The 27,282-nt window shown below is 48.4% G+C and overlaps 1 protein-coding gene across 4 annotated transcripts in view; it reads left to right on the top strand.

Moving 5' to 3' along the window:
* SLC2A9 (solute carrier family 2 member 9) overlaps positions 1-27,282 on the top strand; it is a 214,319-nt gene that overhangs the window by 140,092 nt on the left and 46,945 nt on the right. For all 4 annotated transcript variants that reach the window (XM_080797062.1, XM_080797063.1, XM_080797060.1 and 1 more), the window contains 3 exons: positions 6,079-6,189; positions 23,801-23,902; positions 26,659-26,734. In XM_080797062.1, the coding sequence (XP_080653188.1) occupies positions 6,079-6,189; positions 23,801-23,902; positions 26,659-26,734 (289 nt within the window). The remainder of the gene's footprint in view (positions 1-6,078; positions 6,190-23,800; positions 23,903-26,658; positions 26,735-27,282) is intronic.

The raw sequence follows: 27,282 nt of genomic DNA, 5'->3' as shown, positions 1-27,282 counted from the left end.
GGAGGGTGGAGGGAGGGAGACAGGAAGCCTGAGACAGGACACCTTCCCCCGAGCTGGCTGGGAGCCCCGTGAAGGTCCATCTCCCTTGCCCAACCATCATCAGGAATTCTGAAGCCCAAATCCCAGTTTGCACAAAACTCCTAATCACAAATTCAGAAGCATTGTAAATAGCTTTTGTTTTGAAGTCTCTTCCCAAATAACATCCTAATTCAAATTACAAGAATTGAATGTTCTGTTGCCTTAGTAACTGAGACCATCTCCCTGAAAGAACTTGCCGTGTCCCCAGATGGAAAGCGTCCTACCTGGAGCCCTTCTGTGGGGCTGCCCTCACACTGTGGTCAAGAGCACATGTCCTGGAGTTAGCTGTGTTCAACCCCAAGCATTGAGCTTGTGGGCCAAGAGGCAATTTGCCGTGACTGCTCTGTGCCTCAGTTTCCCCAGCTGTAAAGTGGTGCCTCTTTCATTCGATGGCAAGGAGATGGATGAAAGGTTGTATATAATGTCCTCAGCACCGGGCTGGCCACACAGGTGGTGCTTGACACCCTTAGCTATTATCTTGTCAAAAGAACCCTGCCCTGAGACCACAGTGCCTGGGTTTCCACCCACACCCCGGACCTCCCAGCCCTGGAACCCTGGGTGGGCCGTTTAACCCCTCTGCCCTCAGTCACTGAGCTGTGAATGGACAGGAGACTCAGAGGTGGTATCAGCTGGCTGAAGGCTGGGTCGGGGAGAGGTTGTGTTTTCACCTGTAAAAAGAAGAGTGAGACTAGGTAATCCAACACTCTTAGAAAAGCTTTTAAGAACTAGCATATCCTGGAACACCTGGATGGCTCAGCCATTAAGTGTCCAACTCATGGTTTCAGCTCAGGTCATAATCTGAGTGTAAGGGATCAAGCCTGGAGCAAGTAAAATCTTTAAAAAAAAAAAAAAAGACGATATGTTCTGGACACTCTTCAAGTCCTTACTGTGTATGTTCTGGATTTCCATGAAGAGTGAGGGGCCGGGCGGGGTGGGGGGGGACGCTCCCAGCTGAGTGCTGAAAGGCCCCCCCGATGGGCCATCCAGTGGGTGCTCATATACACAATCAGGGTGTGAAGTGGGCCCCAGGAGAGGCGGGGGAGGCGGTCACTCATTCCTGCCCCTCTGTGGTCAGAGTAAAGGGGGGCTGATGGGGTCGGGAGCGACACTAGCTTAGAGGGTCTGGGGCCCAGGCTCTCAGGCACTGTCAGGAGAGCAGAGAGCCTTCCTTGGAGCAGGGAGTCCTCCTCTCTTTGCAACAGGAACTATGGTTACTCTTTCCGGAATGTACTGTTCCCTGCAGCTCTCAGATCTGCTGGCCCCAACAGAACCCCCAACCCATTCCACCTCAGGAGGGGAGTCAGATGCCTCTCACCCCAAGGCAGTGGGGGCCGGAAGGGGTTGGGAGGACCTGAATGGACATCCCAGCCCTGCCACTCTCAGCTGCTCTGTAGCCCTCACTGGTTGAACCTTACTCTCCTCATCGGTTAAATGGGGGCAAGGCACCTACCTCACTGGATTGTGTGAGGATAAAGGTAGGACATGTGGGTGATAGGTTTGCAGGGTATGGTATACAAGCCCCTTTTTTCCCCTCTGAAATCCAGAGCAGATTAGAGAGATTGGCACAGGAATCAGATGGGTGGGGATGCGAGTGTGCCGTCTACTCTGCTCCAGGGGGAGCTGGATTGGAGGGTGTAACTCCAGAAGCGGATGTGAATTCTGCATTCCCAGATTTAAGGTGCCTACCCAGGCCCAACAAGAGGAAGCAGCCCCAGCCCAGCTCCACTGGGCAGGTCCCCCCTGCGTAGAGAGAGCAGAGGGGACGCAAGGGCCTGCAGGAGGCGGGTCACAGACATCCCAGTAGGGGGCGCAAATAAGCCTGTTAGTGCCTCCTTCCAAGGGCCCCTGTCAGCCTTATCCCTTACTCCCTATGTGGCTCCTTGTCCCTTGGGCTGAGAGAGAACAGGAGATGAAGGGAATGGGGGTCCCAGCTCTACAGTAGGTGAAGCCCTGGGACCTAGTGTTTATAAGTGACAAGATCTCCTCTGTTCTCTGCTTCAGAATAGATCCTGTGTGTCACCGTCGGTTTGGGGAGACCATCTCTGTGTTTACAACTCTCTTCCTCTGACCTCCACTTCCATCTTGGCGCCTTCTCTCTCTGACCTCTTACATCTGGCTCTCTTACATCTCTAGCTCCCCTAGATAATTTGGGACGATTTCCCCATGTCAAGACCCCTAAACTTAACCACATCTTCAGAGCTCCTCTTGCCGGGTCTCGTAACCCATTCACTGGCTTCTGGGATTAGGACGTGGACACCTCTGGGGGAGCAACTCTGTGTGTGTGAGCACGTGTTAAGGCCATACTTTACATTCATATTCTGTAAGAATCAGCCTGTTCTGGGCAAGGACAAACCAGGGGGTTTCTTGCTTCTGAAGTTTGGCCAGAGAGATGGGTTAAAACACATGTCTCAGTAGGGGACCAACTGCAGTCAGGGTCGTGGGCATATATGGGAGTCGGGGGGGCGGTGGGGGGAATGGTGGATGGAAGAGGAATCTCTCGTCAGCCAGCTGCATGGACAGCCCCAGCATAGCCCGAGCAGCGGGAAGAATCGTGGGGCCGGAAACAAACAGGCCTGGGTTTGCACCTTGCTCTGGCCTTACCGGCTGCGTGTGGTCTTTCTGCTCCTAAGGCAAGGTCATCTTCACAAGCTGTTGAGAGAGTTGGAAATGATGACACCTGTTATGCTTGGTCTCTAACATACTGTCAGGAGTTAAGAGGGAGGGCTTTGGGGCATTGGGGGCAGGCAGTCAAGAAGTAGGCTGAGAAGCAGCTCCAGAGGGCCTTCCTCCCCAGGGCATGCGCAGAACTGACATTTTCCTTTACCAAAGAGCAATGGTGTCTCAATAGAGAGATGGAAATCTTCTAGAATGATACCCACCATTTTTTATCTACCAATTCTATAAAAGATGCTTGGGGTGCCTGAATGGCTCAGTCCGTTAAGCGTCCGACTCTTAATTTCGGCTCATGTCATGATCGAGGTCTTGAGATCGGGCTCCACGTCAGGCTCCATCCTCAGTGCAGAGTCTGCTTGTCTCTCTTCCTCCCCCCTCTGCCCCTCCCCCCCTCGCAGTCGCACCCGAGCTGTCTCTCTAAAATAAATAAAATCTTTTAAAGATTCTTTACTTCATCACTTGAGAAATGTTTACAACCACTCTGAAAGACAAATTTTTTTTACCTTCTTCAGAGACATGTAACCCCTTGCCTACAGACCCGCAGCTCACCAGAGGCTCGTTGGGTTTGGAATCATATGTTTGGGCCTCCAAATTGCTGATCCTTCCAGTCCACCAGCGCCCCCTGCCCCCCCTACCGCCCACCGCAGGAGGGGACTGTCAGCAAGCAACCCTCGGGAGGGTTTGCTGTGGAACACACCCCACCTTTCCTTGTGCTTCCATGGTGTACAACGCCCTCAACTGCCTGATCACATAAACCTTAGCAGGAGTAGAGGCAAGAGGCCGTCCCCCTCTATAAGATCATGCTCTATAAGATCATTTAGCATGAGACAAATGGCTTCTGGAGCCGGCAGGACAAGACAGGCAGTGTGTGTGTGATGGGCAGGCCTTCCCCCCACCCCCTCCAAGGAGCAGCCCAGCAGGACCTTCTCATAAGCCCTGGGAAGGGGGAGATGGTCTGAAGGGCTGATTTCTGCCTATTGATGGATAAATGCATTTACTATGAAATGACTCTAGATCCGCTTTTATGAGCACTCCCCCATGAATGTAATTTTATGCACCGTGACCCTCTTTGCTGACACTGAAGCCCCTCAGGGAGGCCCAAGGCAGTGTCGCTACAGGGAATGTTGCAGGGGGAGGCCACGGGGGAAGGCCAGGACACAGCGCCCACCAGAGAACACATACTCCATGGGGTCAGAGGCTGGCAGCTCTGGGGTTCAGACTGAAGCAGCACAGTAGCCTGGGAGATGAAAGGAGTCTGTAGAGCCGTGGCTGTTAAAAATCAGTGAATCTGGGTGAAGATTAAGAAAGGCCTTTAAACCCCTCTGATCCAGCTCTGAAGATCACAGTTACCTCCCAAAGGGGAGGAGATTATACAAACAAATCCGGTGAAGACTGGGGCTTTCTGGAACAATTTTAGGTTCTGTCACAGCCCTAAGAGCTTTAGGAATTAATGAATTTATCAGGAACCACTTCTGTACTCTGTGAATGTGGAAGCAAAAGCAGAATCTAAAATTCTAATTTATCAGCTCAGACAAATGTGGGGCAGACACCAGCAAGAGGGTCTTTGTTTTAAGAGAACGTTAAAATGCATTTTGCTGAGAGAGGCATCAATGCCAGCGAGCTCACAGAAATTCCAGTAGCTGTTTTTACTGGCCTCTGAGTGTGCCTATAACTTTAGGAAGAATTACTCTTCTCGCTAAAAGATAAACTATCTGTAGATATTTGTAGGTCCTAAATTATATCTTCTACCCCAAGGCATGGAAAATGTTTTGCTAAACAAATGCCAGTAACAAGACGAATCTGTACAAATGAGAGCTGTTTCCAAAAATGAAGTGAGAGCAGTACAAAGAGCGTGGCCAGCCAGCGTCGGGCCTGACAAGTTATAAGCAACAAGCTCTGATGTTTCTGCTAAATAACGATCAGGGTATAAATGCTTCCAAGTCTTCAAAGGTGGCGGGTTTCCTTGTCAGATGTTATGTAAAGGACAGCTTGATTTTCTATCATTTAGCAAACTCGTGCTCTTTAAGGAAATGGCTGGGGTGGGAGGACACAAATGGCTCATGTCCAGCCTAAGGACCCAAAATTTACTATTTAAGTAAATAGTGAACAGTGACAATTCTTACCCAATTCCTGACACCCCATGGGAGGGGCATGGCTATACTCTTTGACCAAGGAAGGGAAGGAAGCCCAGCAGGACAGAGTGAATTGCTCGAGGTCACAGAGCCTGTTTAAGATGGAGCCAGGTCTCCAACCTCCAGTCATTGTTCGCCCGATGCCCTGTGAGTGTCATGAGGGTTAGGTTTGGTCTCAAGCGGCAGAAACCTCCACACTGACCTAACTTCCCATGAGGGAAATTGGGAAGGGAGGGCAATCCAGGTTTATGTCTATTGTCCTGAACTAATTATTAACTATCTCAAAGGTGCCCAGGTTTGGTTAATAAATTATATTATCACTCCAGTGAGCAAGGACACAGGCTCCTTCTAACTTCTTGGTCTAGCATCTGAACAGGTTCCTTCCATCCCAAAGCAGGGACTCTAGGTGTAGTTGTGCAGGTTGTGTGTTATGCAACCCTCAGGGCATCATTCACATTGTCCCCATTATAGATTTATTGTGACAGTTTTCTAGTGGATGACCGTAAAATGTCTTGTGGATCAGGAACCTTTTTTGTTTCTCACAAAGTTACCATGGGGGCAGCCATGCTGTCCTGGTGTCACCTAGTTATCCATTAGGGCTGCTGAAGCTCCAGCCATCACGTTCACCATCCTGACAGCAGAAAGGAGGAAGGACAAAAAGTGGGATCAAACCTCCTTAGTGGAAAGCTCCTTTTAAGAAGATTTCTGTTCAGGGCACCTGGGTGGCTCAGTGGGTTAAAGCCTCTGCCTTTGGCTCAGGTCATGATCCCAGGGTCCTGGGATCGAGCCCCGCATTGGGCTCTCTGCTCAGCAGGGAGCCTGCTTCCTCCTCTCTCTGCCTGCCTCTCTGCCTACTTGTGTTCTCTGCCTGTCAAATCAATAAATAAAATCTTTAAAAAAATACTTTAAAAAAAAAAAGAAGAAGATTTCTGTTCATATCTTATTGCCACAATTAGATCAGCACATGTTGCTCCCAGTACCCTAGCTCTGTTAGTAAAGAAGAAGGGCAAAGGTGGGAGAAGGAAGAAAACAAATAGCTGGTCACACCACTCAGCTCTATGCTGGGTGTAACAGCAAATTGCAGAGACCACCTTGCACCTGAATTCAATTGGGGAAATAGATGCCTTTTACTGACACTCCCTTATTTTTTTGTTTGTTTGTTTGTTTTGTTTTGTTTTGTTTTCCGACATTATAGATTTGGTTCTACACCAATAGCATCTTTGGAAAAGCTGGGATCCCACCAGAAAAGATCCCATACATCACCTTGAGCACCGGTGGAATCGAGACTTTGGCCGCCATCTTCTCTGTAAGTAAACTGAGAGCTATTCCTGAGAACACCATAGTGGGCGAACAGCGTCATGGGGCCTCCCAGGCAACAAACGTGCTTGTCTTTAAAGGAGCATGTCCTTTGTCACTCCAAAGGTATCTAAATTTTAGGATGTTCACCCATCTAGAGAATATTATCTATATTTTGCTCTCCTACCTATTGTCTTTCTTTTAATGCATAGTTCCCTTCTTTGAACTCTCACGTGGTCACAGATGATACAATATGATGAGCACCCAATAAAAAGGGCTGTTTCTCTCTAGGGTCCCAAATCTGTGTCTCTGTGAGCCTACGGTCCATTGCCATGACTTTAAAAACATTTCCACATTAGCTGTCACCTTTCTCCCCTGAAGATGTAGGAGTTTGCAGGCAGAAGAAAGGGGAGAGAACATTCCAGCCGATTGGTGTAACAGGGGGTGACTTTAAAAATAAGCAAAAGTGTCCAAAGGAAGACACAGAGTTCATCCTTCTTTCTCAGCCTCAAAGATTCACAGTAAACATACCACAGGGAGGGAGTTGGGAGACTTCAGAATTTTGCAGAAATTGCACAGGTTGGGGCCATCAGACCAGATTAGATTTGAATCCTGGCTCTGGAATTTCTTGGCTGTGTGATGCTGGATAATGCTCTCAACCTCTCTGAGCTTCAGTTCCCCCTTGTAGATGTCTGGTTCTCTTCTAACTTGTAGATGGGTGGTCTGTGCCTCCTGTCTATGACAGGGCTCCTTTCCAAAGGATAGAGAGGAGGGTAGAATCAGAGGGAGGTTCTCTGACCTGCACGGAGGAGCTCATTTATTTCCACCCTCACACCGACGGCTTCTGGCAGGACTGAGGCCGTGCAGTCAGGCAGAGGCTTCCGGTGGCATTTCTGACTCATCGCTTGTGACAGAATGCTTTGTTTTGCTCCTTGCTCATAATGGGTCATTCTAACAAGATGCCTCTAAAGATGGGTGTCGGTAAAGTGTTGAGGACTGAAGATCGTCTCCTTTCACTCACGGTATTTTTGTTAGAGAAAAATATCTCACTGTTTCACCATCTGGGAATTTCTCCTTTTGAGTTATTGCCCCTCCCTCCACCGTTGTGGTTATGCATGCTTACATTAATCCATGGAAACGCACAGTCAGTCTGGAATGGAAATGGTGGGAAACAATAGGGTTTGGGGGGAGGGGGTGGATAAAGTATTTTGGTGTTGTAAGGAATCATCACGAGCTCATTAGGGTATATTTGTAAAATTCAGAAAAGCAGGAAGAACCGAAGAAGAAATCTACAAGCATACGTACCTTTGGGAAAATGTCCCCTTGGCTTTTCTGTCCTCGGTGTGTTCTGTTCTTACGCTGTAGTCACCCTGCTTTCGTTTGCATGATCTTGTGCCAGACTTGCTTTCCATTTAACTTTTCTTTTTTCTTGTCTAAGCAATGTTTTGTTGAAGTGTAACGTACATACAGAAGAGCATGCTGGTCATCGCCCCATGCAGGCTCTGTGGCTCTTCCGAAATTGGCTATTTGGTCAGTTCCCTCTCCACTGTCTGCAGAGTAGGGCTCTCAAGTGTCTCCCCTCCGAGCCTGGATGACAGAGCCACACTGCCTGGATTCTGATCCCCCCTCTGTCCCTTTTGAGCTGTGAGACCCTGGGGAAGTCATTCAACAGCTCTCCGACTCAATTCCCCATTTCTATAATAAGGACACTGCCCCTTGCCTGGGTGGCTCAGTCCATTGAGCGTCAGACTCTTGATTTTAGCTAGGTCATGATCTCGGGGTCCTGGGATTGAGCCCCGCATGGAGCCCCATGCTCAGCAGGGAGTCTGCCTGAGGTTCTCTCCCTCTCCCTCTTCCCCTCCCCCCACTCGTTCATGCTCTCTCTCGAATAATTTAATTAATTAAAAAAATAAATAAGGGTGCTGCCCTTGCCTCATAAGGATGGGGTAAGGATTAAACAAGTGAATACAGGAGGGCAGTGCCTGACAAGTGACGTGGGCTTTCAGAGAGTTAACCATGCTATTAGTCAGTAAATAAGGCTGTGACAAACACCCCTGCAGAGAGCAGGATTTCACAAGGACTCCCGAAGTCTTCTGAAAGGTGAGGAAACCAGGTCCCAAACCATTGGCTCTCTCAGGGTCACACAGCCAGTAGGGTGAAAACCCGAGGGAGTGGGGAGAGCTAGTATCGAGAGTCCTCACTGCTCCCCAAGACTCTGAGATGCCTTACTTGGGATCTCATCATTGCTCATTCACATCACTCCTGAAAGTTGGGCTGTCATCTTCATTTGAGAGAGGAGCAGAGAGAGACATGAAGCTTCCAACCCTGTCTCCCCGACTCCAGACGCCCTTCTTTCAGTCCCCTCTCCCTGGCCAGCTGATCTTCATTACAAGCTGCCAGTACTGGCCAGAGTATGTCTTGGAAGTGTTATTCCCAGGAAGGAGGGAAAATGACTTCCCCATCCTGGGAGAGGCAGAGAGGACCTTTGTAAACTCAGACAGGGAGTCAGCCTGCTGCTGCCTTCAAATGTGGAGCCTGATGGACCACGGTCACATGGCACATGTGTTCTAGAGCAGCAGGGACCGCTGTGTGAGCCCGCTGTGGGGAGTAGCGGTTTCCCAGCTCCCATGGAGGCATCATTAATTCATGCCGGCTTTCATTCCACACCCATTTCCTGCTTGTGCTGGGAGGTCACCCATGAAGTTGTCGTGTTCTAGAGAGAAAGATCCAGAAACAGACATGTGCCACGGACAACACTGGGATGAACTCTCCTGGGAGGGCTTCCTGAGAGAGGGCCCAGGAAGATGAGCACTGAAGGTCCAGAAGTTGTTAGCCAGGTGAGGGAAGGCCCTTCCGTTGGGCTGCCTGTGCACACGGCCCCAGTCATCATCATGCCTCCCAGTGTATCATCAAAAGGAACTGGAGATGCAGAATTCACTGGGAGTCGTTCTCAACATGGTAGCCTTCACGCTCATTCCCGGCGTACATCGAGAAGAGCCCCAGCATGAGTCTGGGAGTCTGAAATGAAACAGTGTGTTGGGGAAGAAAGAGCAGGACCCGGCAGCTCTGAATTCAAATCCTAACCACCCATCTACTAGCTGAGTGGCCTGGAGAAAATTGCCCAACATCTCTGAATGTATTTGTCACCTTTAAAATGGACATAACCAGGCCTACCTGTGGTAACCAGAATCCTGGCTCCCCAGCAAAAGAGGCTTTGCAGGTGTGAAGATGTTAAGGATCTAGAGATAGGGAGGTTATCCTGGATTAACCAAGTGACCCAGAGTCATCACTGGCGTCCTTCAAAGTGAAAGAGAGAGGCAGGGGTCAGTGTCAGAGAAGGAAATGGAGGGAAAGAAGCAGAGGCTAGAGTGGCAGTTGCTGGAAGAAGGGTCCACAAGCCACAGCAATCAGGTGGCCTCCAAAAGCTGGGAAGGCAAGGAACAGATTCTCACGCAGAGCCCCCAGAAGGATCACAGCCCTGCCAACAGCTGTGATTTTTGCCCCTTAGGCCCATTTTAGACCTCGGACCTCAGAGCTGTAGGAGACTGTGTTTCAGCCATTATGTTTGTGGGTGACACAGCCCCAGGAGACGAAGCCACTGCCTTCCAGAACTGCCGGGGAAGCAAACCTCAAAGGGCAGGAAGGCCCACTGCAGCATTGCCGACAGTCAATACCCAGTAAATCCTGGGGCCTTTCCAAAGTTTTTATTCCCTTGCTTCCAAAGATGGGGACACTGTTTCATCCAACCCTGTGAGGCAGCCGCCTATCAAGAAGGACTTCCCAGTGTGTTTTCTTCTTCCTGAGATTTTGACAGTCTGCTAAAATGGCTTTGGGGCATAATCAACTTGAGAAGGCCATGTTTGTTCATTTGATTGGGAATTACCCTTGGCTCCTGGCATTGCTTATCAGCGTGGATGTCTGTAAACAACCGCATCTTGCAGAAACAGCTGGTTTTCCAAATGGTCTTTCTCCACGGGGCACCAACGCTCCGAGTGAACTTTCACCCCGTGTCACCGGGCCCCACGGGCCTGAGCAGGGGCTGTGACCTGGGGCGGCGGCGGCTTGTGGAGCACGAGCCTCATTCCTTCGAGCAGTGGAGACTGCTTCTTCAAATCGGGGGAATGGTTCCTCACAATAAGTTTGTGTGGTTGTCAGGAATGTACTATGCTGTAGTGTTGAAGTTAAAAAAAAAAAAAATCCTACTGGTTTCCACCGCCCCCCTCTGCTTCCAGAACAAACCCAAAATGAAAACCTTTAGAGTTCACAGCTACATCACGAGACCCTGGGTCTGGTGTTGCTGATGAGAAAGTGGGTCCAGGTAACAGAGCAGGATGGTGGGGTGTTTGGGTTCTGTGGTCTCATGGCCCTCAGCTCACTAGCTGGGTGACCTCGGGCTGGTTACTGAACCTCCCTGAGCCCCTGTGTTCCCTAAGGGAAAGTGGGAGTAATACAAATCTATACCTCAACAGGTCTCATCATGAGAATTAATCAGTAATTCACAGCACTTGGCATAAAGCACGTTTTCGGTAAATGTTAATTATTATTATGGGTTGAGTTGTTAATCCTTATATAATAAACAACATTTATATGTTGAAGTTCTAACTCCCAGTACCTCTGAACATAGTCATTGCTAAGATAAGATCAATCTGAAATAGGGGGACCTCTAATCCAATATGATTGTCATCCTTATTAAAGGAAGGGGAATTTGGGGGCGCCTGGGTGGCTCAGTCAGTTAAGCATCTGCCTTCGGCTCAGGTCATGATCCCAGGGTTCTGGGATCGAGCCCCACACTGGGGAGTCTGCTTCTCCCTCTCCCACTCCCCTTGCCTGTTCTCGCTCTCTCTCAAGTAAATAAAATCTTTTTTACACATTAAAAAAAAATAAAGGGGTGGGGGGATTTGGACACAAACATGCATACAGAGAGAACGCCATGTGAATTTTGAAGGCCTGCTGAAAAAGTCAAGGAACTACCAGAAATCAGGAGAAAAGCCTAGAACAGATCCTTCTCTGAACCTTCAGCAGGAGCACGGCTCTGCTGGCACCTTGCTCCTGGACTCCCAGCCTGCAGAACGATGAGAGAAGAAATGTCTGTTATTTAAGCTATTTGTGGTCCTTCTTATGGCAGCCCTAGCAAACAAATACAGCCTTTGTTGGTTATGAATATTCCAGAAGAGAACCAAACATATGCTATGGAAAAAGCTGAAAATGCCTTGCTCTGGGGCCAGACTGTTTATTCCTTCAACGCTCAGCAAATGCTGGTTGGGTCCCTGCTCTGTGCCAAGTGTAAGTCTAGCTGTGTGGGGTGCGTGCATGGATGGAAGAGACGAAGGCCCTCACCGTGGAGAAGGCGAGCTCCTAGCCAGGCACAGATAATGAATGGCAACATGAGTAGGTCAAACTGTGGTGGTCTAGGTAGGGAAGGATGTCGTGAGGAATGTTGGTGCCAGTTGAAGGGGACCAAGATGGGGGCAGTTGCTGTATTAGATTGCGACTGGGCTCAAGGGATGAGGGAGCTGTCACCCAGATATCCAGGTTGGAGGACAGATTAACTCAGGGGTGCGTAGGTCTGTAGGGTAGGCAGGGCACCGATCAGGAGCAGTGACCTTCAGTGGAGAGAGACACAGCCAGCCAAAATGTGCCTGGGGAAAGGGAGCCAGGGACCAACACCCTGGTCTCGTTCATCTTCTCTCCCTCCTCATTTCTTACCAGTGCCCAGGCTGCTGACACCAGCTGGATGCAGAAGGCAAGGGGGCCATTGATCTGTGCATGTGGCCCTCCTCCAAGACACAGAGCAGGGCAGAGCAGGGACGCGGAGAGACACCCAAGCAGGAGCAGGTCTGTAAGATTGAGGGAGGTCAGCTGCTGGAGGGGCGCCCCCGGGGTGCAGATAGCAGAGCACCACAGTGCATTTTAGAAGGATCCCTCCGGCCTCTGTAAAGACAGATGTGAGCAGAGGTGGAGAGGGCAGAGCAGGACGGCTTCTAAAGAGGCTCACTTTCCCAGGGAATTATCAGAACAAGGGTGCTGTAAACCTGGCTTCCAAACGACTAAGTTCAGCTCATTCTCCTTTACAGATGACATTTCCTCTTGATAAATCACAGTTCTGCGGCACTTCTGTGAGCCGCAGAGCGGCGGGAGGAAACAAGCCCCATCTCCACTAAAATGTTAGAGTCAGCCCTGTTTATCTAATGCAATTTACAGGCACTTGGCAGAGGGGAGGGGCCACATGAAGCAAAAGACGAACCGATTTCTCCTTCCGCCCCCAAACTCCCAGGGGAGGGGGGCAAGTAGCCGCCAGGGCTCCATCCATGCCGGCAGCAAGCATGTGGACAAGGGGGCTCCTCTGGTTCTGAGGGCTCTTCCTCACGGGAGGAGCAGGGAGGACCACCCCAAGCAGACAGGCAGTTCTGCCCTAGAAATCCGTTTCCCTGCAGTCCCTGCTCCCACCCACTCCCAAGTGATAATATCTTTTTATCCGGCGGTTCTATTTCTGAGTTTGGCCAAGGACACAGCGGCGAGCAAGTTCATTCCCTGCGGCCCACCCTCTGGCTCCCAGAACGTGCTCCCAATGCTGTATTTCCCACCAAATGTCTTCTGATTCCCTCCCCATCTCTCTGTTAGGCTTCCTTTGGCTTCCTGGCATCTGGGCTGGTCCCACCAGCTCCACCCATCAAAGGGAAGGGAAGACACAGCTCCTGGGGGCTCCGGTGGAGACTTTGTTCCTTCATGTTAGCTCCAAGTGCCAGCTGCCCCCCCCAAACTCACCTGGTCCCCAGGCTGTCTCGGCTCCATGCTCCTGATGGTGGAGCACTGATTTCTCAGTCAGCTGGCCACTCTGTGGTTCTTCCTCGACTCCTTTTCTTTAAGAGCTTTTTTCCCACTTGCCCCAAATTGAGAACAGTTTATTTTTTATTTTTTAATTTATTTTGTGTTATGTTAGTGACCATAAAATATATCATTAGTTTTTGATGCAGCCTTCCAAGATTCATTGTTTATGCACCACACCCAGTGCTCCACGCAATACGTGCCCTCCATTATATCCACCACCAGGCTCACCCAACCTCCCACCACCCTCCCCTCCAAAACCCTCAGTTTGTTTCTCAGAGTCCACAGTCTCTCATGGTTCTTCTCCCCTTCTGATTTCCCCCAATTCACTTTCCCTTTCCTTCTCCTAATGTCCTCCATGTTATTCCTTATGTTCCACAAATAAGTGAAACCATATGATAATTGACTTTCTCTGCTTGACTTATTTCACTCAGCATAATCTCTTCCAGTACCATCCATGTTGATGCAAAAGCTGGGTATTCATCCTATCTGATGGTTGAATAATATTCTATTGTATATATGGACCATATCTTCTTTATCCATTCGTCTGTTAATGGGCATCTCAGCTCTTTCCACAGTTTGGCAATTGTGGACATTGTTGCTATGAACATTGGGTTGCACATGCCCCTTCTTTTCAATACATCTGTATCTTCGAGGTAAACATCCAGTAGTGCAATTGCCAAGTCATAGGGTAGCTCTTTTTCTAACTTTTTGAGGAATCTCCACACTGTTTTCCAAAGTGGCTGCACTTTGCAACTTGCATTCCCACCAACAGTGTAAGAGGGTTCCCCTTTCTCCACATCCTCTCCAACACTTGTTGTTTTCTGCCTTGTTGATCTTTGCAATTCTGACTGGTGTAAGGTGGTATCTCAACGTGGTTTTAATTTTAATTTCCCTGATGGCTAATGATGATGAACATTTTTTCATGTGTCGGCTAGTCATTTTTATGTCTTCATTGGAGAAGTGTCTGTTCCTGTCTTCTGCCCTTTTTTTGACATGATTATCTGTTTTGGGGTGTTGAGTTTGAGTTCTTTATAGACTGGATATCAGCCCTTTGTCTGTAGTGTCATTTGCAAACATCTTCTCCCATTCCGTGGGTTGCCTCTTTGTTTTGTTGACTGTTTCCTTTGCTGTGCAGAAGCTTTTGATCTTGATGAAGTCCCAAAAGTTCAATTTTGCTTTTGTTTCCTTTGCCTTTGGAGATGTGTTTAAATTTATGATCATAAACCTCTTTTTTTTTTAATTTTATTTATTCATTTGAGAGAAAGCAGGGGGAGGGGCAGAAGGAGAGGGAGAAGCAGACTCCCTGCTGAGCAGGGAGCCTGATATGGAGCTCCATCTCAGGACCCTGAGATCATGACCTGAGCCGAAGGCAGATGCTTAACCAACTGAACCACCCAGGCACCCAAATGATAATAAACTTCTTAAGAACCAACTACCTTTTCCTTTTTTGAGAAGGGGGGGGGAATTGTATTTCCCTTAGAAGCTGTAGAAGCTAGGGCTTTGACCCAAGGAAAAACTTTTCCCAAGACTTGAGAACTTGGAAAAGCCTAGTCTAGTGCCAGGCTTTCCTTTTATTCCGTTTGGTCCCTATACATATCTGATTTTGCACTTCAGTTAAAATATCTCACAACCATTTAAATTTAATATACTTAAGAATTGTGGGCCATCCTGGAAAGAATCATTTAAAAAGTAGCTTTTTTCATTTCTTACAACTTTGGCCCAAACAGATATCACAGATCTCACACATTTATCTTTTTTTTTTTTTTTTTAAGTAGGCACTATGCCTAACATGGGGCTTGAATTCACCACCCTGAAATCAAGTGTCACATGCCCTACCAACTGAGCAACCCAGGCAGCCCTCACACATCCATCTGTTCAATAGAAATTTCTGAACGAAGTTTATTTCAATGGATTATTTTTAGTTTTCAATTTAAACAGCCTGTTCCAAGTAGAAAATTATTTCTGGGACCCTGTCTTCCGAACAGACCTTAAAACTCCATTAACTTGCAGATACCCACAGCTTTCCAAGGTCTCTGTTTTTCAGACAGAGATTTTTTTTCAGACAGAGATTTGTGAAAGCAAAAATTAACACTCGCAGACTTAAAACAGAAGTACTAGCAATACTGAAACTTGACATTCCTTCTCATGCAGCCTGCCTTTGCTGTCTCGTCTCTGCCGAGAGTGCTGAGTTCGCAGCAAAGAAACCATTCCCGTTCCTTTCTGTCGGGTGTGGCCCGCAAACCCTGAGACAGCAAATGAAAAGATGACTTCAGACACCCGAATAAGAGAAAGGAGAGGCCTGGGGACAAGGCGCTCTAGCGGTGAAAGGCCTTAAGCCAAGCTTTGTCTCCACTGTTATTGGGATGGTATCAATACATCAGGCGTAAGCACAAAGCCAGGAGGAAAGTGTAACCTTCGTGGTCAGGACAGTAATATACAGGGCAGTGTGTGATAAGGGCAAGGAGGCAAGGAGTCCATGGAGTACGTGACCACCACAGGTGCCTGTCTTCCTTCAAAACTCCAACATTGACTCCCTGGATGAACTTTGAGCCGCATAAGAATCTGGCCACTTTCTGCCAAGAAACTTCAAAGGAGGCCTGGTGTTCCGGGCACTCCTCCTTTGCTTTTCAATTAGTCTCATCCAGGAAGGCATAGACAAGTCAGATTTTGTGTCTCCAGGCACTGTGCATTCCCACACTTTCTCCCATCCTTCCAGAACTAAAGCCTTGGCAGTAATCCAGCTTCTGCCTGAAGACTCAAGAATGGCTGGTGTGGCAAGGGCTCCTCAGGGACCCTACCACCCCCAAATTGTTACAATCGAGGACAGCCATTTGGGATACTTGGGTTCAGGCCCCAGTTTAGGAGACATCGTTCCCCAGTGTTGTGTGTGTGTATGTGGGAGAGAGAGGCACAGTAGGTTTCAAGAAATGGCTGTGGTAGTTGTCACCCTGTTCCCCTTCAGTCCCTGGTCTTTATGTGTGCCCCTAGGCTAAGTGCCAACCTATCACAAGCACCCAGTACACAGCTGTTTGAATAAGACCCAGTTGAGGTCACTTGCGGAAAGGTGCATCTGAAACCAGGACAGAGTGCTCTCCTCATGCTGGGATCCTCACCCCCCACCTGGAAGTGGCCAGGTGGCTTGTTCTGAGGGTGTCCAAGCCCCCACCAACAGCCCTTCCTCCTTCTGGAGCCCCACAGCCAGCCGTGTGGCCCCCTTGCTCACAAGGAGCACATCAAGGCACGTAGAGGCTGACTTTATGGGAAGAACAGAAAGGGAAAGGACCCCCTGGAATGGGGCAGGAAGAACAGGGCATCCCTTAGGATCTTGTTGAGGGATGAACTGTTAGAGGGCTCTGCAGTCCCCCAGATGTCAGGAATTCTGCCAAGCACGGAGTAGTTATTTCACACACTTTATACTGAGATGTACGCAAAGAATTACAATAGAGACAGAGATTGGCCTATAAAATTCATACAAAGTTATGTCTATAAATACTATAAATGCACATTAAGTCAGCTTTGAGTCGCTCCTGAAATAAATGACATTTCAGATCCTATTTTCCTTCCCTCCATCCCTTCCATCTCTCTTCATGTGTTTCATCATTGAACAACACGCCAAGCTCTGCTCTGCGTTGGACATGACCTCCCCATGTTGGTTTGCCAAAGCTGCAAAACAAAGTACCCCAGACAGAGGGAGGCAGGCAACGGACATTTATTGTCTCACCATTCTGGAGGCCAGAAGTCTGAGATCCAGGCCTCAGAGGGCAGAGTCCTCCTGAGGCTGTGAGAGAGAATCTGTTCCAGCCCTCTCCTGGAGCATCTGGTGCTTGGCTGGTGATCTGTGGTGTTCCTCAGCTTGGAGACCACTACCCTGACCCCTGCCTTCATCCTCACATGGCGTTCTCCCTGTGTGCCTGTCTGTGTCCAAATTTCCTCTTTTTATAAGGGCACCAGTCCCACAGGATTAGGGTCCATCCTAATGCCCTCACTAAATTTGAATACCTCTGTGAAGACCCTATTGCCAAATAAAGTCACATTCTAAGGTAGCAGTGGTCAGGACTTCAACATATCCTTTTTGGGGAGAGGACAATTCAAACCACAAGATCCACCAAGGGCAAGGACTCCTGTCTCCTCCATCTCACTGTCCCTATGCCAGAGCCTCATATGAAGAAGGAAGGCCATGGGAGACTGCGTATATCTTTTTGCTAAGTCTTTATGTGCCAGTGAGGAAAGACAGTATAGGGCAGGAGTTAAGAGCAAGACTCTGGAACCAGAATGCCTGCCCTTGAATGCTGGCCCTGCCACTGTGTGACCTTGGGCAGGCTGCTAAACTCTCTGAGCTGCTACATACCCATAGAGGTGTTATGAGGTTAAAGTGTTACTATATGTAAAGCTTCTAGAACCATACCTGGTACATAGTAAGTGCTATAGAATGTTCACTGCATAGTAATCAAGACAGCATTGTGTTGGCATAAGGACCGCTGTGCAGACCAACGGAACAGAACTGAATCCAGAAATACAAAAGATGCCAAAGAAATTCAATGGGGAAAGTTAGTCTTACCATAAATACCATAAAAACTTCATATTCACGTGGAAAAAACAAAAGAACCCTTACCTCATGCCACATACAAATTAACTCAAAATGGACCATGGACTGAACCATAGAAGCTAAAATTATAAAACTTCTAGAAGGGAACATAGGAGGAGGTCTTTGCAACCCTGGGGTAGGCAGAGATTTCTTAGATGGGACAGAAAAAGTATGGACCCTTTTTAAAAAATTGATTAATTGGATTTCATCAAAATTAAAAACTGTGGCTACATAGAAGAGCTTCTGAAGGAAATGGAAAGGCAGGCCAGACTGGAGAATAGCCACAAAGTACCCAGCTTACCACAAGCTTGAATTCCGAAGATATAAAGGACTCTTAGAATACAACAGAAACAGGACCAGGAGCCTGTTTAGAAAAAGAGCCTGTTTAGAAAAATGAACAAAAGACTTGGGCAGACACGGTACAAAAGAAGATATCAGAAGCATCATTAAATAGATGATGCTGTCTCCACACCATAAGGCAGCAAGGAAATTAAAACTAAAACCCACACTGAGATACGACCATTCACCTTAAGGATGATTAAAACCAAAATAGCTGATAATACCCAGTGTTGATGAAAATGTGGAGCCACTGGAACTTTTACACATGGCTGGTGGGAATCTGAAATGGTACAACCCTTTGGAAAACAGTTTGGCAGTTTCTTATAGAAAATTTTACCCATACAATCCACACATTCTTCTCACGAGTGTTTACTCAAGAGAAAGCAAAGCACATATCTACACAAAGAGACTTGGACCCCAATGTTTACAACAGCTTTAGTCATAAGAGCTCAAACTGAAACATCCCAGACATCCATCAACTGGTGAATGGAGAAACACACGGTGGTATATCCATTCAGTGGAATACTACTCAGCACTAACAAGGAATGGTGTATACAACAGGGATGAATCTCAAAAGTGTAACAATCTCCAGGGTCCCTGGGTGGTGCAGTTGGTGAGATGTCTGACTCTTCATTTTGACTCAGGTCCTGATCCCAGGTCATGATCTCAGGGTTGTGGGATTGAGTCCTGAGTCATGTTCCACACTCAGCATGGAGTCTGCTTAGGATTCTCTCTCCCTCTCCCTCTGCCCATATATGTACTTGCTCACTTGCTCTCTCTTGCTTGCTCTCTCTCTCTCTCCTCCTCCTCCTCTCTTTCAAATAGATAAATAAATCTTCTTTTAAAAAAATATTGCAATCACCAATATGGAATTCTAACCTAATCGAGACTAATCTAATCTAGAGTAATGGAAAGCACATCAGTGGTTGCCTGCAGCTAGGGAAAGGGGCATAGGGAACTTTGGCGTGATAGAAATGTTCTGTATCTTGATGTTGTCATGCCTTTATGGGTGTGTAAGTTTGTTAAAACCTACCAAATTGTACAGTTAAAATCAGTACATTTTATTGAATCTACCCAAGAATTTAATCTAAGTCAGTAAAATTGATTTTTAAATACTAACAATGACAAAAGACCTTCTATTATTCCTTCAGCAGTCCTAGCACTGTGGGGTGGGCAGTAGGTGCTGGGTACATGACTGCCAACTGGCTGAATAACCCTGTGGCCCAGGAGTTCCCAGAAAGGATTTCTTAGAGGTTGATAGTCCATCTCCAGCTGACCTCACGTAACCTTCAGAGGTCACTGTTCATCTTGAGTTAATGTTTTCACTAATGACTTTAATGCTGAGTGGAAAGACCATGTTTACCCTAATCCCTTTGGACAGGCTGCCCTTTAAAACAATTTAAAAGAGACAGAGACGAAGAAAGGAGCCCTGCGGACTGATTGGATTTCCCACTAGGGTGGACAGAGTTGTTTTCATCTCTTTCTTTCTCACAGCTCTTTCTTTGGCGTCTTCCTACACATCTTCAGAGACTGTTCCCAAATCAGGGACAGTGTTTCCAGCTCTGTCTTGGCTCAGGCTACTGATTCATCAGGAGACTTTAGGGAAATGAAACAGCTGGATTCCCATGCTGACCCCAAAACTCTTGGATGTTGGCCTCATGATGTAAGACAGTAGGTGTCAACAAGTTTATATCTGGGACACACTTGCTGACACTGGAATTGTTGCTGGTACCTTTGAAGAAACTAAAACAAACCAAAAGAAAAAAGAAAAAAAAACACTCAAAACACCGAAGTCAGTAACAAGTACACGTTAATCTTGATGTAACAATGCAGCACATGTTCATCTCAGGTAGGCAACTTAAGTGCTTGGCGTCTCACAGTGGCTGTGATGCTCATCATGGTAATTTCTCTCGTCATTTGGGCTCTGTCACTGGGCACTGGAACCCAAGGAGACAAAGCTGCCACACATTCCAGCTGTGAGTCACCTTTGTCTTGAGTGCCAGTTCCACTGTGGGGAATGGCGATGCCATCCTGAGACTGTAGCAAAGACATTTCACACGGTGAAGTCTTCCATGTGTGGGTGTTGGAAACCCCCAGGGACAGGAGAAGAGTAATGATTTTTGACTCAGGGAATTGCATGTCTAATGCTTTACCTAAGTCTATGTTTCAGACTTTCTTTTTAATTAAAACAAAGCTTATTGGGGAAAATTTGGAAAAGACCAAAAAATAACAACTAAAAGAATAGTCACATATTTCCCCAAACAGAGTTAGCCATTATAAGCTATTTTTGCATAAATTTTTCCAGGGTAGATTAGTTCAACAGAATCATAATTTACCAAACTATGTCCATGAGGATATGGGAGATAGAGCTCTAGGTCCTTCTCTTTTCCCTTAAAATCATAACCTAAGGATTTTTCTGTTCTTTAAAATTCTTTTTTTTTTAATTATTTTTATTAACATGTAATGCATTATTTTCCCCAGGGGTACAGGACTGTGAATCATCAGGCTTACACATTTCACAGCACTCATCATAGCACATACCCTCCCCAGAACCCATAATAAAATTCTTTTAAAATATGTGAATTCCTAGGTCATTGTCATCTGGATATTCCAGTATTTATTGAAAAATTCAATCATTGGTGGACTTCTGGATGGTTTCTGTTTCCTCACTAGTATAAATTACCCTACATTTGAAGATCTTTGTCCATGAATCTTCCACCAAATGTTTGTTTTCCTAGGGTAAATACCCAAAGGCAAATGACTGAATCCAAGAGTGTGTATATGTCTTCAGCCATCCCTGCCGTGTGTGAGAGCATGTGTTCTGCTTCTTTATCTCTCAGTAGCTCTGTGTGACTTTTGGCAAACCCCAGAACCTCTAATCCTGGGTGTCCCTGACCTTCCCCATCCCCCACTCCAACCCCCACCCAGGGACCTGTTGCCCCTATGCGTGTTGCTGTTGCCCCAAAGTCCCTATCTGGGCCTTCCCTTTGATGGGACCCAAGTCATGAGGGTTTGAGGGGGAGAGATAACTTAGATACTGGCCCATCTTTCTCTTTAGAACCTTCTCAGTAATTGCTGATCTTTGCTGCCTTCATGGGTCTCAGTGGGCCTGGCTTCCCCCTGAGTGACCATACCATCTTCATCATCCTACTCCGCAGTGTGTGAACTCTCACACCTATCTCACAAAGATAGCCCTCCAGTCAGTCAGCATACATTGGCTCAACATCAACCAACATGTTGGCTCAACACTCAACATGTGCTCTTCTAGATTCTGAGAAAACAAGATGAGGCTCCCAGCCTTCAGGGAAGGACATGGTCAGGAATAAGGTGCCATGCATCTGGGTGGGACAGGGGACTATTACAAAGTGGTGGCTTGGTCTCTTTCCAGTTCAGAAAATGTTAATGTCTCAGGAACCAGAAGAGACTTTGTAGATGATCCCAACTCTACCTCCTACCAGCCACATGACCTTAGACAAGTTCCGAAAACCTTTGTGTCTCAGTTTATTTACCTATAAAATCAGACAACTAATTGGTTCTCCTTAATAAAGTTGCCATGGGTATTAAGTAAACTGATGCATGATAAATGCTTAGTGCAGCGTCTGGCCCATCACAGGCACTGGGCAGATGGCCGTCATCCACCCCAACCCAGCGTCGTTGGAAGAGAGCAAGGAAGACATGGAAGGGTACCTGAATGACTCAAAGTCACACAGCCATTTAGGGGCAGGAACTGGGATGGACCCAGGCCAACCCTTGACCCCATATTCTGGGGTAGCTGGGTGGCTCAGTCAGTTAAGCATCCAACTCTTGATTTCAGCTCAGGTCATGATCTCAGGGTCCTGGGATCGAGCCCCATGCTGGGCTCCATACTCAGCTGGGGGTCTGCTAGAGGATTCTGTCACTCTGCCCCTCTTCCCAATTGTGCTCTCTCTCTCAAATAAATGAATGAATGAATGATACCTCCCTCTTCTGCCATTTGTTGGAAGCTCTGTTGCTCACAAGTCTGCTTCCGGCACTGTGAGTTCTCGGCCTCTGATCTCATAGCTGCTCTGCAAAGATGGTCTAACCGTTTCCATTCACCAGGTGAGGAACTGAGGTTCACAGAAGCCAAATCACCTGTCCTGAGTGCAGAGCCAGGACTCAAACCCAGGTCTGCCCGTTTCAGGTCCATGAGTCTCTGGATGCCACCTGGGCTCTGCTCTGTCAGGTCAGGGGTCAAGGGAGGCCAAGTTTAGCTGTTTGAGTCTGCCCCGCCCTCCTAGACTGCAGCGGGAAAGGCTTCCTAGGGCAGTTGCAGATGTTTCCCAGTCATCTGGCCATCAGCCAAGCATGGTTCCTGCTCTGACTTTCCACACCAGAGCCCCCCAGTTCCCTTGGTGTTTCCACCAAGATACCCAGGCAGCACCCCGTGGCCAACTTGCAGGTACTCCGCTGGCCTAGAGCTGTGCCCACTCATCTCTAGGTGTGCACTTGGCCATGTGGAGCAATGGCCCATGCCAGCTCCAGGAGAGCTCAACCAGAGGGCTTCTTACCCCCTGCCCTCCTCAGAGCAGGGATGAGGGAAGAGAGAAAGGAGGAGGGCCCTGGGTTTCCTGCAGCAAGACTCCTTCAGGCTTTGAGGCGGGATTGTGGCAGTTCGGTTTTATGCTTTGGCTTTTGAACCATCACATGAAGCTGGCAGACAGGAGGAGCACCTGCTCCAGCTTCGTGGCCCTCCGCAGTGTCGCTCCCTTCCCTTATCCAGACCAGTTGGCTCTTTTGACCAGGGCCTTTGTTTACACTGGTCCCTCCGTCTGACAAGCTCCTGCTACTGTTGCCTCCTTCAGGAAGCCTTGCCTGATTGCCCAGTGGAGAAAAGCTGTGCATTTTTATTCAGATGCTCTGAGTTCAAGTTTTCTCCCCTCCCCCACCCATCTCTGTCTCTGTCTCTCTCTTACCAGCTGTGTGACGGTCAGTGAGATACTTCACTTCTCTGATCCTCAAGGTTTTCTTTCTGTGCACTGGGATGGGGGAGGAAAGAAGAAGGAAGTTCTTTGGCATAATCGGAAAACTCATTATGTGTTTTGAATGCAGTCTCTTATTGAACCACCCACCCCTTCCAGACAGCCTTGTTGGAGGCTATTTTGGACCTCCTTTCACAGATAAAACCACATCTGTAAAGTGGTTGACCCAGGATATAAACACAAGTCTGCCTGTCTCAGAAACTTAGCCACATCGCTACTTTTCAGGGTCATTGGTATTTGAAGGAGGTCAATGAAGAGCCCCACCTTGGCCCCGTTGAGAGGTAGACCCAGAGGCCAGCCAGATAGAGGTCAGTGACAGTCTTACAGCTTTGGGAAGCTGGGCCAGGGGACATGGCTTCAGGATTGAGTCACAGGAGCTTCCTGCTGTCACATCCCCAGAGTGAAACTGACCCACCCAGGCACAGGCAGAGTGGAAAACACCTGAACCTTGTCTGCCCACTCCCAGCCCTGGGCCCCTGCCTTGGGAGAGTGCCCCTACAAAGTCAACACCACAGAAGTATTAGGAGTGGAGCGGCCTTGCCTTCTGTGGCAGGCAGGCTCCAAGGAGCAGGTGAAGGGCTACAGCAATCATGTCCATTGGGTTCCTTTTGCAGATAAGCTCACCCTTCCATAACAAGGAGAGGTAAGTGTCTGAACATGTGGCAAGTGCTCAAGGATGGTGACTTCTTCTCCCTCCCTTTCTCATAAAGACCTTTTGTTCTTTGGCTATGGCCATGGAGAAAGTGGCTGGGCTATCTGAAGGTCAAATATGTCCTTTACCATGACCCCACTGCTGGTTCCCAGCACCACGTTCCCCTTCTCCTGCTGCTAGAAGTGAAGTAATAACCATCTCTCTTATCCTGACCTAGGGCTTGGTCATCGAGCGCCTGGGACGGAGACCCCTCCTCATGGGCGGCTTTGGGCTGATGGCCCTCTTCTTTGGGATCCTCACCATCACGCTGACATTGCAGGTGAGAGGATATGCCTGTCATAGCCTGAGGGAGGTCAGCATGAAGCTGGCTTCCTGCTTGGGTGCTCTGGGACTGGGTTCCAGCAGGGTCTCTGCTCCTCAGGCCCCCATCTCTAAAATGAGACAGTTGTCCCTGTACCCAGGGGTCTTAGGAGGATTAAATGAGAAAATGTGCCTACAGTACTTGGAAGGGCACCTGAACATGGCAAGTGCTAGGGGAATGTAGATTTGGCAACTGAGGCGTGAGTATAAATGAAGAAGCTGCTCAAGGTTCCCCAGCTAGTAAATGGCAGAGCTGGGATGAGATTCCACAATCTTGGGGTTTCCTTCCGTGTCCCTCCCACCCCGCTGCACGGTCAGGACAGCTTGCAAGGACAGAGCACCTTCTTGGTGCCTGGAGTCTGGCTCAGCACCAGGGGAAACGTGAGGCAAGGTCACGGTGGTCAATGAATCTTGGCATTTTCCAAAAACGAATCCCTGAGTGGAAAGTCACATGTGTCAATCATTTGCCTCCATGTCCCATAAACCTCTCAAAAAAGGCATTATTGGGGGTGCCTGGGTGGCTCAGTGGGTTAAAGCCTCTGCCTTCGGCTCAGGTCATGATCCCAGGGTCCTGGGATAGAGCCCCGCATCGGGCTCTCTGCTTGGCAAGGAGCCTGCCTCCCCCTCACTCTGTGCCTGCCTCTCTGCCTACTTGTGATCTCTGTCTGTCAAATAAATAAAATCTTTAAAAAAAAAAAAAAAGCAATATTAGCGTGGTGGCACCTGATGATCAGCAACTCGTCCTTCAGAAAGGAAGTGCTGCTGGGTGCTCTTACCAGGCAGGAGTCAGAAACGTCTTCGGGGGGGGGGGAGGTTGTGATGTGCTGGCAGTGACCCCTCCCTCCCAAATGCCTGACCAGGGTTGTCCTGCACACGGTGCCCTTGCAGGCCCCTCGGACTGATCGAGCTGGGTCCTTCACCAGTTGGGTGATGTTCTGGGATGTTGTCTTTCTGCAGCTGTGGCAGAGCTTTGGAAGAGCTGCCTAGAGCAAGTGGGCCCCCCTAGGCCTCACTTCACAAGGTTTCAGAGCTCTTCCCTGCTTGGCAGACCTTGTCTGCCTCTGTCCCCCCTTCTCTGCTCCCCAGCCCCATTCTCTGGCAGCCTCCAAAGAGCCTGCCCTTTCCTCTTCCTGGGGCCTTCCTCTGATCAACCGGCTTCTCTGCTTTCCAAACTCAAGAAGCTCTGGGCATCTCTTAGATACCTCTTCCTCCAGGAAGCCTTCCCTACCCCATGACTCAGTGAGGCACCCTCTGTGTTCCCAGGGACCCCAGGGGCAACCCTGCAGTATCACTTCTCATACAGGATTGCCTTTCCCTATTGACTCCTCTCTCTTTTCTTATATAGTCTTGGGAACAGGGGCCATGCCTGTATCATTTCTGTATTCCTACCTCCCAGTCCAGTGCATGGCACCCAGGAGGAACTAAGAACAGTCTGCCAAATGAACAAATAGATGGATGGATGGATGGACAGATGATGGATCATGGATGGATGGATGGATGGATAGATGGTGGATCATGGATGGATGGATGGATAGATGGTGGATCATGGATGGATGAGTGAATGTATGAATAGATGATGGATGGATGGATAATGGGTGGGTGGATGGATGAATGGGTAATGAGTATATGGGCGGATGGATGGATGGATGGATAGATGATGGATGATGGATAGATGAATGAATGAATAGATGATGGATGGATAGGTGTATGTTGGATGGATAATGGGTGGGTGGGTGGATGGATGGATGAATGAATGTATGAATAGATGATGGATGGATAGGTGTATGTTGGATGGGTCAATGGGTACATGGATGGATGGACGATGGATGGATGAATGCATGGATGATGGATAACTTAGTGCAACAGTGGGCCATGCAGTGTACAAGAACCTACAATACTCTCTCAATCCTAGGTCCTCCTTCAGCAAGAGCCAATGGACTTCAACATGGAAGGGCTGCTGTCCCACTTCTCAACCCATCACCCCCCACTCTGAACATTTGCTGCTCTCCCCTGTGCTGTTCTCTCCTGTGTCTCTGTGCCTTTGCTCAGGTAGAACTCTCTCCTGGAACTTTTTTCCTTTTGCCCTTGTATGACCCCAGCTTAACCTCCCAGAATCTCTCTGGTTTGGGCTCAGGTGCCCTAGCACCTCCAAACATGCTCACCTTGTCTCATCACTAGTGACACCATGTTCTGATGATCAGACGTCCAGTCTGCTAGGACATCTTTCCATGCCCAGCACTGAGCCACCCCAACCCTGTCAGACAATTGACAGCCCCTCCAAACATACTCAGTGACACCAGTTATCTCCTACCTGTCAGGACAGCAGGGGTAGAAAGGTGGTGTTTTACACAATAAAAGGGATTAACTAAGAAAAATTTTTAAATGTGATTAATACCAGTAAAACTTCTCATATTGCCTGCTTCAGGCAGAGCTCAGTGTTAGTTACTTGTTTATTTACCACCTGCTGTATGCTGCAGACACTGCTAAACTCTAGGGAGGCATCATCTTCTTTCACCTCCCATCTGTAAAATGGGCAGATAGAATGGCTTGGGGGTTGTCCTTATCCCCATTTTATGGACACTGAAACCAGGGCTCAGGGATGTGAAGTGACCTGCCCCAGGTCATGCAAATGGATTGAGGAGGTGCGGAGGTGAGAACCCAGGTCCTCTCTGCCCCGCGGCCTCCTCTCCTGCCCACACTCTTGCTCTCTCTCAGGACCACGCTCCCGGGATCCCGTACCTGAGTATCATCTGCATCCTGGCCATCATCGCCTCCTTCTGCAGTGGGCCAGGTAAGGCATGCCTCCTTCCTCTCCGGCACTGCTGAGCTAGGGTGTTTTCATCATACCCATGGGAGCTTGGGGCCCAGGAGGGGCAAGACCTGGCCGGGAATGGAGGGGGAAAGAGAGTCCCCTCCCTGTTGAAATGCAGCGGTGGCCTTCATTTCCATCCCACAGATATTAGGTAACAGACTCACCCAGAGTTGGGCAGCTGATAACACAGAGCAACCTCACAGCTACAGTTAACAGTTGCAGGGGCTCTGAGCCAGATGCTGTAGCTTGGGATGAATGGAAGATACTCAAGTTAGCAGTCTGTGCCCATAGAGAAGTGACCATTTAGCATGGAAGGTGTTTATGATAATAATGATGATAATAGTAATGTCTGAGATATACTGATCACCAGGTATGTGCTCGCTGTGGCCAAGTACTTGGTGTGCATTATTAACTCACTTAAGGCTTGTGACAGCTCTAGAGAAGGTGGTGGGGATGGGAGCAGTGTGCATGGAGGGAGTTGTGGTGGGATCACCACCTGACTCCCAGGGCCCTGATTACCACCTTCT

Source organism: Martes martes (genome assembly GCF_963455335.1).
Source record: "Martes martes genome assembly, chromosome: 2".
In the NCBI taxonomy this organism is placed as follows: domain Eukaryota; kingdom Metazoa; phylum Chordata; class Mammalia; order Carnivora; family Mustelidae; genus Martes; species Martes martes.
This window is presented reverse-complemented; position numbering and strand designations above follow the sequence as displayed.